General features: G+C 42.3%; 1 protein-coding gene across 1 annotated transcript in view; it reads left to right on the forward strand.

Annotated features, from left to right (window-relative positions):
* cpt1a2b (carnitine palmitoyltransferase 1A2b) overlaps nt 1-3,623 on the forward strand; it is a 36,678-nt gene extending 33,055 nt beyond the window's left edge. Inside the window, exon 19 of the mRNA XM_068718269.1 lies at nt 171-3,623. Coding sequence (XP_068574370.1) covers nt 171-302 — 132 coding nt within the window. The 3' untranslated portion in view covers nt 303-3,623. The remainder of the gene's footprint in view (nt 1-170) is intronic.
* The last annotated feature ends 6,432 nt before the right edge of the window (nt 3,624-10,055 follow it).

Below are 10,055 nucleotides of genomic sequence, written 5' to 3' on the forward strand. Positions count from 1 at the left end.
TTTCGGCACAGACGCGATCTGCTGCCCACACAGGTCATGCCTTCCACAAAGCCGATCATTTTCACTCTCTAGCTTTTGCTGAGGTCACGCAGAACAAATGTCTCGTCCCCCCGTCCCCCGTCCCCCGTCCCCCCAGCCTCTTTTTAATACTTTCATTTTCTCCGTTTCAGGACTCCCACAGGTTCGGAGCTCAGATAAGTAAAGCCCTCCAAGACATCATGGCTGTCCTCTCTGCTGACCCCAAAACCTCGTCGTCCTCCTCCAAAGGCACGGCTCAGCCTCAGTCCAAGAAGCTCCTCTGAATGTGGCGCAGAGCAGCTCACCTCGTGGACCAAACGTTCCCCCTCCAGACGTCCGAGCTGAGCCGCGAAACCACTAAGAACCCACTATCTAGATTCTGTAACGTCTAAAGCGCCGCCCGTTCTGCGACTGACCTAAAGGCCTTATTTCAACCGACAAAAATAATTTAGTGAGGAGATCTCGGTCTAGGGTGTTCTTCGTCGACACATTATTTAAGACGCAACGGTAACGTGGCCGTTAGGCTCCGCCCAACCAGAGGAAAACGAGGCACGCTGACGACGCAAGGAGCCGCTTTATGACGGGACGACCCGCACACAATGTTATGATTTGCATTCTTCAATTTAAAAAATGAGCGAACGGGCACTGACAAAGACGTTTAATGGTCATTCAGCATCAACACACACTATTTTACAAGCTGCGTCTGTCAGAGAAGGTTAAAGCTAGACGGCGTGAGAAACACAAAGTTCTTCAAGTCCCTGCTCTCTCTGAGAATATGAAACCAGTGATGGTTGATTGGTATTTTTAACTCTTTTCTTTTTTTCTTTTTTTAAGAAAGAGGGCGCAAAGCTCATCACAGAGGAAGGAAGTTTTTATGACGGCAATAAAAAGCGGAGAAATGGAGACAAATCTCCCTGACAAAAGCTGGAGAGCATTCAAATCTCAACAGAAGTGATGGCAAACGCCTCTTTAGCTCGTCAGCGAGAAGCGATTCCGTGCGGCCCGCTGACACGTTGACGTCCGCTGTCAGATTTAGAAAAGCTTGAGAGGGAAGAAGGAGGTGAAACGAGGATAAGAAGATCAATCTCAATGAAGGGAAAAGAAAAAATTTTAATTGTCATTTAATTCTAGACGTTCACAAGCGTCCTCGTCTGATCTTTAGGAATGGCTACTGGGAAAAAGGCTTTCCCACTTCCAGGGCTGCTTCTACCCATCAGCTGATCTCGTGTTCCACGGCCTGAACCAAGAACTCACTTTCATCTCCAGTGACTTGTGTCGCTGTTGTACAATGCATCCTAAAGGGTACTGTGTCTTTCATACAACACATACTATTTACTGTGTTGAATGTTTCCCTCAAATTAGTACGCCGAATCAGTGTTGTGATCAAAAGTAACGGCATCAATACTACAGTGTAAAAACACTCCACCCTAAGTAAAAGCCCTGCATCGGAAGACAACATGGCCCCTGCCTGCCAGCTGGAAGGCTGCCAGCTCTGATGGCATCTGAGCAGAGGCGCTGCGTTCACACGGGAGCCATGGAGACAGAAAGTCACCTTTGCCTTACCTCACCTTTAATCTGTTCTTACAGTCCATTGTTTTCAATTCAGATTTGGCACATTTTCGGTACATTATCTGTCGACGCCACTTGTTTTCAATATTTAGCAACCGGATGGAAGTGATCGTTTGATGATTCAGGCCGTATTTTGAGATCAGCTGGTAACTCTGACCCCTGTGTCATTCCATTGATGACCAATGTCTTGGGAGGATGGAAGGAAGGAAGGAAGAAATAAATGCAAATGACTTTTTCATAATTCTTTTTACGTTTTTTTAAGCTTTGTATTGTCTGTTCAGTAGATTGATTTCATGTTTTAGGTTGAATGTTTTTAATAACTGTACGGTCATGCTTCAGCTCAACACACACGGCTGCTGCTGTTGAATGAAACACCTGAAGATGGTCAGAGGCGTCCACAGAGCAGTTGCTGTGTTATACAGTTTTATTATTATTATTATTATTAATGTCGTCGGGGGAACCTTGTTCAAACATTCTTCTTTCGTCATCGAATGTCAGACCAGGAGTGCCCCCCCCCCCCCAAATCTTTAATGTGTCGTTCATCAGTGGATAATACTAATATGGATCCTATACTTTGTGACACTCACAACAGTGGTGGGGCGTGTTTGTGAGAGAGAGAAGAGGATGAGATACTCGCACAATGACTCTGGTTTTTAACGGCATTATAAGAAACACAGGTGTGCCTGAAATCAAGTGTTCATTCAGTAAAACAATTTCAATGCAATTTCTTTCTTTGTTTTCTTTCTTTTTTTTTAATCGATGCTATCGCTAACATGTGTTAACCCCGTCTTATCTCTGTGTGTGTGTGTGTGTGTGTGTGTGTGTGTGCGCGTGCGCGCGCGTGCGCGTGTGATGAGTGCTTCAGGCAGGCGCTTTGTTATTGTCACTTCCTGATCATCACGTGCTCTGATGTGGCGGTAAAACAACGGATTTCTGTAGCGCTCTGAAAGCTTTACGTGAACTAATGGGACTAATGGATCATTAGATAAGACGTCGGAAACATCGGCTCTCAAGTGGCGTTGACCTTCCACTGCATCTCCGCTCACGTTGTTCTACCTCCACCATAACTTCGTGTGTCTTGTTATACGGAGACTGTCGGCTTCGTATTGTAGTGACATCAGGCCCCGGTGTCTTCTGTTTTGGGCTCGACGTTCAGCGGCTCTTTTCCCAAACTGTTGAAGCCGTTTGTTCCCTCTGACCCTCCAGGCACTGGCCTCACTCCAGTACAAGACGAGTGAGACCATTTCTACAGCTGCAGCAATGTACAGTAACAACCTCTCTACCTCTCGCCGCCTTTTTTATTTTATTTTATTTTACAGGGTTTGGTTTTTTTTACAGTTTTTTTTACAGTTTTTGTTTTTCTTTTCTCATATTTTTTACATTATTATTAATTTGTAATATTAAAGGTTTTTTTCCCCCGGTAATCACATCAACTTGGCAAAACGGATCTTAACCAGTTTGTCACGTTTTATTGTGATCAATAGTTGATTCACTTAAGTTTTGGATAGAAGCTTCAGTTAAATTCAGCAGATGTGATACAGATGTATTTTCTCACTTCACGCCTCAGCCTGCTAGAAAACCACAACGCCTGTTCACCTATTCTGTGCCTCAGTCTACTCCAATGTGCCGCATATAATAATATTATTATTATCAAGTAATCTCTGATGGATTAACAGATGGAATCTGCAGGCATTCAACAGTTTGGACGATGAGCCTGTCGCAGGAAAAGCAGCAGTTTTACCGTTTTCTTAAATAATGAACATCTGCAGCGACTTCATTGATTTTAGGAGACATTTCTATCGTTTATTTCTGTGTAACGTGTTACTGCTGGGGTTTGCTGATGCTTGAACATTTTGAATGAATTGGTGGGTGTCGTACATGATGTTTTTTTTCTGAATATACTCTCCAAATGTTTTTATTATTGTCACAACTTCAGCCAGGCTTTAGTTTTTTCATTTGTCTGTCTCCTGTTTTGCCACACTAACTCTCATGTCATTTCAGAATCTGCCACCACCCCCCCCCCCCCCCCCCCCCCCCCCCCCCCCCCCGGCTCTGCACTAATTGCTGATTTCATTTCACCTGGCCTGCCCCACCTCCATACTCACCTGCTCCTCATCAGCAATCAGCCCCTCAGTGTATATGTACCGGTCCATTTCCCTCAGTTCTCTGCCACATTGTCTAGTGTGTTTCCCTTGCTATCCAACCTGTCATTATGATTCTGATCCTGATTATTTGTGTATTAACCTGCCTTTTTGGACTTTGGACCTTCCATTTTGCCTGCTTTGATTTGTTTGCCACTACCTGGTTTGACATTGCTGGTTATTAAACCCGGTTTCTACACCTGAACTGTTTTCTGTGTCGTGCTATTGGGTTCTTGTCTGTCGTTTTGTGATGCCTGACAGTTATGCTGTGTTTTCGGTCAATGGTTTTCACGCTACATCTTATTTAAATGTGGACTTTGTGATGGAGGCCTTTTACAGTTGGTGATGGTTGTGTGAAATAAAAATACTTACTGACCCCAGAGCATTTGTATTTGTTGTGTTTCTTTATCAGCGAGTTCATGCCAGGCTGTTTGGGCTCATGGCTCACTGAATGTCAGTTGAAGCAACTTCAAAGGATTTTTAGATGCAATACTTTACTGCTTGAGATGGATTTCTTTAAATACAAGTTATCACCTATGAGGATTTGAAATATAAATATAAAAAGTTCCTGACCCGAGTTTGTTTTTAAAGTATTTTTTAAGTACTTTCTTTAATTCAATTTTTTTTTAAATAAATACTTACAAAGTTCCCCTGCGGTACGGAAGTCCATCTCTGCAGGACAAAAAGGGAAAATAATTGAAAAGTTAGTCAAAGTAAAAATGACGACGCTCATGGTAAGTCAGACTTGTTTTAAATACGCAAAGTATCCCATGCTTTTCAATTACCAAAGATTCACGTCTTAATGTAGTACTTGCTAATAATTTTCACTTTTCAATTTCAAATGTAATTTGAGACATTTTCTCATGACTGACTAACTTTTTTTTTTTTTTCCCCATGTGGGCGACTCTTCCATGCGTGACTCGCAACACTTAACACATCAGGCTACTGTGACTGCATGTGTCGAGCTTGTGGGCAATGTAACTCAAGAAACCATTGCAGACTTGTAAAAGGTTTTCACGAGTCAGTGTTTTGAAAAATCGTTCACTTCTCCGTCTGGGTTAATGTAGTCCGGTGGCTTGTTTTGATCTGGACCTGGTCCAACGTGGTCTAGGTGTGAAAAAAGCAGTGAAGTCTCCTTTTTGTTTTCTTGCACTTTCATTAATAGATCAAAGGTTTTGCAAATTTGGAAGTGGGTTTCAGAAAGCATTAAGGCCTAAATGTCACACAAACAAAATGTGCGTAAAAAGAAAAGAGAGAATCTGTCAATTCAATTTCAGTGTCAATTTATTTTGTACAGCCCAAAATCACAAATCTGCCTCAGAGGGTATGTCCTCTGTCCCAGGACCCTCGTATCAGAACAGGAAATCCCCTCAACCCTTCTGTTAAATAGAAGCATGGACTAAAGACAAGATTCTGTTGCATTGTTGGACACTTAAAAACATACATGTCGGAAGCACTAAACATAAAAGCGTGCAGCGTATGTAAAATATATGAGTCAGTCTGACATGCTAAACAACAATAAAAGACATGCATGCAGGTAGAGGAGGGTCGACAGGCAACTCTAGACAGACGGACTGAGAACAGTAAGGTGCAGTTATGTTCTAGTGCTGACAGAGCTGGGTGCTAATGAACCCAATGAGCCGTATGTGTCTGGTTCTCTAATGGTCACTGGGACGGAGTTCCATTCTTTATGCAGCTTTTACACAACATGCAGACTGACCGAAAGCACTTTTTCCTGAGTGGGATCACGCAAATCCCCTCTCGCTGCACCTCCTGTGAGCCGAGGAGAGGTCAAGCCATATGTAATCGTGTAATGCCAATTACAAAAGCAGCAGTGGATATGATAGAATACTAATTAAAGCACCCATGACTAGTAATACAGTTTTTCTCAATTGCTAAAACACTAAAACCCATTGGCTGAACAAAGATCTCAGTTGCCTGAACTCATTTAGTTACTTGTGCAGTCTGTTGTCAATACCTTAAACTATTTCACATGGTAAAACACAATTTGCAGATCTCACTTAGACTTTTCAGCAAAACTCTAAACACATTCTGCACTCTAATGCACATGTCATCCATACTGGTAAACACAAGTGGCAACAATCAAATACAAATAGAGAACACATGTCATTGATTAAACACAATCACTCAAAATTGATTTCACTTGAATCAAATGATGTGACACAACCAATATAAGCCAGTTCAGAGAGCAAACAGGTGGTTTGAAGGTGGGAAGGAGAACAGTCTGAGAATGGATAGAAGAAATAATGTGAGAGGACGAGGACGAGGACAAGTGCGTATGCGAGGTGGGCGACGAGGAGGAAGAGGAGGAGGGCGAGGAAGAGGAGGACGAAGAGGAAGAGGAAGACAAAGAGTGGAAATATCTGATGAAATTCGAGCAACAGTCATAGACCATGTTATAGTCCACGGACTGACAATGAGGGAAGCAGGACTTAGAGTGCACCCCAATTTGAGCCGATTTTCTGTGTCCACCATAGTAAGGACATTCACAGAAGAGAACAGGTACAGTAAACTACTGTATTTTTGTAATTGCAAATTTACTGTACCACACTATATGCAGCTGTTTCAATAGTCATTTGTAAAGTTCATCACTGTATGTATTGTACTGCATGAATATTTTTTGTAACTGCAAATCTACTTTTTGTAGAACTGCAAGGCTGCCACATGCAGGTGGAAGGAGAGCTGTATTCACTCAGGAGCAAGACACCGTTATAGTGGGCATGGTCCTTCAAGATAATTTAATACGACTCAGAGAAATACAGGAACGAGTGATACAAGACAACACACGCTTCCAGGGAATCGACAGTGTGAGCATTTCCACAATTGACCGTGTCCTCCATCGTAACAGGATGCGAATGAAACAAGTATACAGAGTACCTTTTGAGCGCAACTCACCAAGGGTGAAAGAACTGCGAGCTCAGTATGTGCAAGTAAGTGTACAATCAGACACATTTACTGTAATCCAGATTGTCTACAGTACTGCCACATACTATGTGAATGACATTACTCTTCAGTACATACAATGTATGTGAATCAGAAGTGCATACAGTAGGCCTAATTGAACTCTACAATATAGCACTGTCTCTGTACAACTTACTAAATTCTACATACATTATATTGTATTCCTACACAGACAATATTTGACTTGGAATCCTTGGACAGACCCCATGAGTTCATCTTTGTCGATGAGGCAGGCTTCAATCGAACAAAGAGGAGAAGGAGAGGCTGAAACGTGATTGGACAGCGGGCCATTGTTGAAGTCCCTGGTCAACGAGGTGGCAATGTCACAATCTGTGCTGCTATCAGCAACCATGGTGTTCTACATCACCATGTCACACTCGGGCCATATAACACCCAGCATCTTCTAAGATTTCTGGCCAATCTCAGAGATATTTTATTTGAGCAGCAGGTTCAAGAGCAGCAGGGTCAAGAGCTAAATGAGAATCCCATTCCCACCTATGTGATAGTGTTGGACAATGTCAGTTTCCACCGAGCTGCTCAGGTAAGGGAATGGTTTACAGTTTTTCTCAATTGCTAAGACACTAAATCAAATTCTCTGAACTAAATTTTCAGTGACCTAAACTCATTTTACGAATGAGCCACTCTTTTGGCTAAACTCTAAACACAATCTCATTCTCTAAAAACATAAGGCACTGTATGTGCACTTGTGTTCCAAAAGGGTAAACACATGCTGCAAACAATAACCACAATTACAACACAGTTGTCATTGATAAAACACAACACCTCAAAATTGTTCACACTTGTTTCCAATGATGTGATTAAACCGATTGAATATAAGCCAGGTCAGAGAGCACTGGTGGCACAGGTGTGTTGGATGGATGCAAGAATGGAAAGAGACAATCTAAGAGACAGAGGAAGAGTTCGAGTTAGAGGTGGTGGACGAGGAGGTAGAGGTAGAGGAAGAGGAAGAGGAAGAGGAAGAACAGTCATTTCAGATGAAATTCGAGCAACTATAATTGACCATGTTCTTGTGCATGGAATGACAATGCGGGAAGCAGGACTCCGAGTTCAACCTAATTTCAGCAGGTTCTCTGTGGCCACCATCATCAGGTTATTCAGACAAGAAAACAGGTAAATGTTTATTTTCATTTTGGTACATACTGTCTACAGTACTGAATACAATAACTAGTAATTACAGTGTACTCTAAGTCAGCACATCCTTTTGTCAACAGAAAAACGGGGGAACTAGACTAGGGGGAAACATGCATAGAAAAACTGTATTGTGATGTCCATTGCTATTTACGGTATGCTTGATTTAGATTACTGTGCATTTTCCCTTCTTGCAGAACTACAAGAATACAACATGCGGGTGGAAGGGCTGCTCAGAACGGGTCAAAGAACTACGATTTCAGTATGTTCAAGTAAGTGTACACTCTTTACTGTACTTTACTGCGCATAAAGTGTGCATAAAGAACACTCAGGAGTCTGTATTTCTGTATACCTTATGTACTACACTACTTGGTGTATGTATCTTTTTTTCACGTGTAGAGAATGTTTGAACTGGATTCCATGGAGACGCCGCATGAATGCATTTTCGTGGATGAAGCAGGGTTCAACCTGGCAAAGAGGAGAGGGAGAGGCAGGAACATAATTGGCCAACGTGCCATTGTGGAAGTTCCAGCATGGTGGCAATATCACCCTTTGTGCAGCCATGAAGTAACCATGGGGTTCTTCACCATCATGCAACCCTGGGGCCATATAACATGGATCATCTTTTTGCCTTTCTGGATGGTCTTCGAGATGCTTTACGTGAGCACCAGGTTCACCAGCAGGCAGTGCAACCTGTCTATGTGGTAGTTTGGGACAATGTGAGCTTTCACCGAAGTATCCGAATTAGAGAGTGGTTCAACATCAACCCAAATTTCCTAAACGTCAGCCTTCCACCGTACAGCCCTTTTCTAAGCCCCATTGAAGAATTTTTCTCTGCGTGGCGGTGGAAGGTGTATGACAGACACCCATACACAAGGGTGAATCTAATACAAGCCATGGAATTGGCTTGTGGTGACATCACTGTGGAGTCTTGCCAAGCTTGGGTCTGGCACACCAGAGGGTTTTTCCCCCGTTGCCTGGCAAGGGAGAACATTGCCTGTCAGTCCTCTGGCCAGACCCAGCACCAAGACAAGGCGCTGAGGCAGAGTGAACACTGATATTGACTTCATTGTAATATGCTTTTCATTTAGAATTGTTTTTCATTACTATACAATTTTTTGACAGTTGGGTACTGTATTCTATTCTTTACCAAAACACATTTACTGTGTATAATAAACACTTTTTCTATAACTACATGCCCTGGCTGCTGTGTTCTCAATTTTTTTTGTGTTGTGTCTAATGATTGATCTACTGTGTGTGAATATGTATGTACTGTGTTTGTGATTTGAAAGCATTGCTTGATTTTGAGCACAGGTTAAATGGTTTAGGGGCGAGTGTTTAATTTTGCCAGAAGAGTCAGGGGTTTTGGGAACGTAGTTTGGACAATGTGGTTTTGTGTTTGTAGTTCTGAGAAAATGGGTGACAGTTTCAAGAAATGTGTCTTAGCAATTGAGAAAAACTGTAACATCAATGGTCAGTTTATAACCTTGTACCTCCCTCCATACTCGCCTTTCCTGAATGCGATTGAGGAGTTTTTCTCCTCATGGAGATGGAAAGTGTATGATAGACAACCCTACACCAGAGTAGATCTGCTGCAAGCCATGGAATTAGCCAGTGGTGATATAGGTGAGGAATCATGTCAGGGCTGGATACGGCACACTAGAGGCTTCTTCCCCCGTTGCCTCAGGAGAGAAAATATTGCTTGTGATGTTGACGAAGTGCTCTGGCCTGACCCAGCCCAAAGACGAGAAGAAGCACATTGATGACATGTTGACTCCTTTGATTTGTGTCCCTTTTACTGTAGTAGGCCTACAGTGCATTGTAGGCTGTATAATGTACAATAAACAAATTGTATAGCCTTGAACATTGTGCTTTCTATTTGTTACAGTACTGACTGCTCAATAGATTTTGACTGGTTGCAGGTTCATATCAACAAAGAACAAGAATTACAGTATCACAGAGACAAAGGACACGTTTGTGAGATGCAGGGTACCGTACTGTAACAATAGGGGTACAAGGAGGAGGAAGAACAAACGAAATTGCAAAGAGCAAAGCAGAGTAGTAATTTCTGATCAATTTTGAGCTACTGTAATAGAACATGTTTTCGTTCATCAAAAGACAATGACGGATAAATATGAAATTTGTTTTGAGATTACAAACCTACTTCTCCCTGAGAACTATATGTTTTGAACAATG

This window comes from Cebidichthys violaceus, unplaced genomic scaffold, assembly GCF_023349555.1.
Source record: "Cebidichthys violaceus isolate CVI_PGR_0920_01 unplaced genomic scaffold, fCebVio1.0.p SCAF_23, whole genome shotgun sequence".
NCBI lineage: Eukaryota > Metazoa > Chordata > Actinopteri > Perciformes > Stichaeidae > Cebidichthys > Cebidichthys violaceus.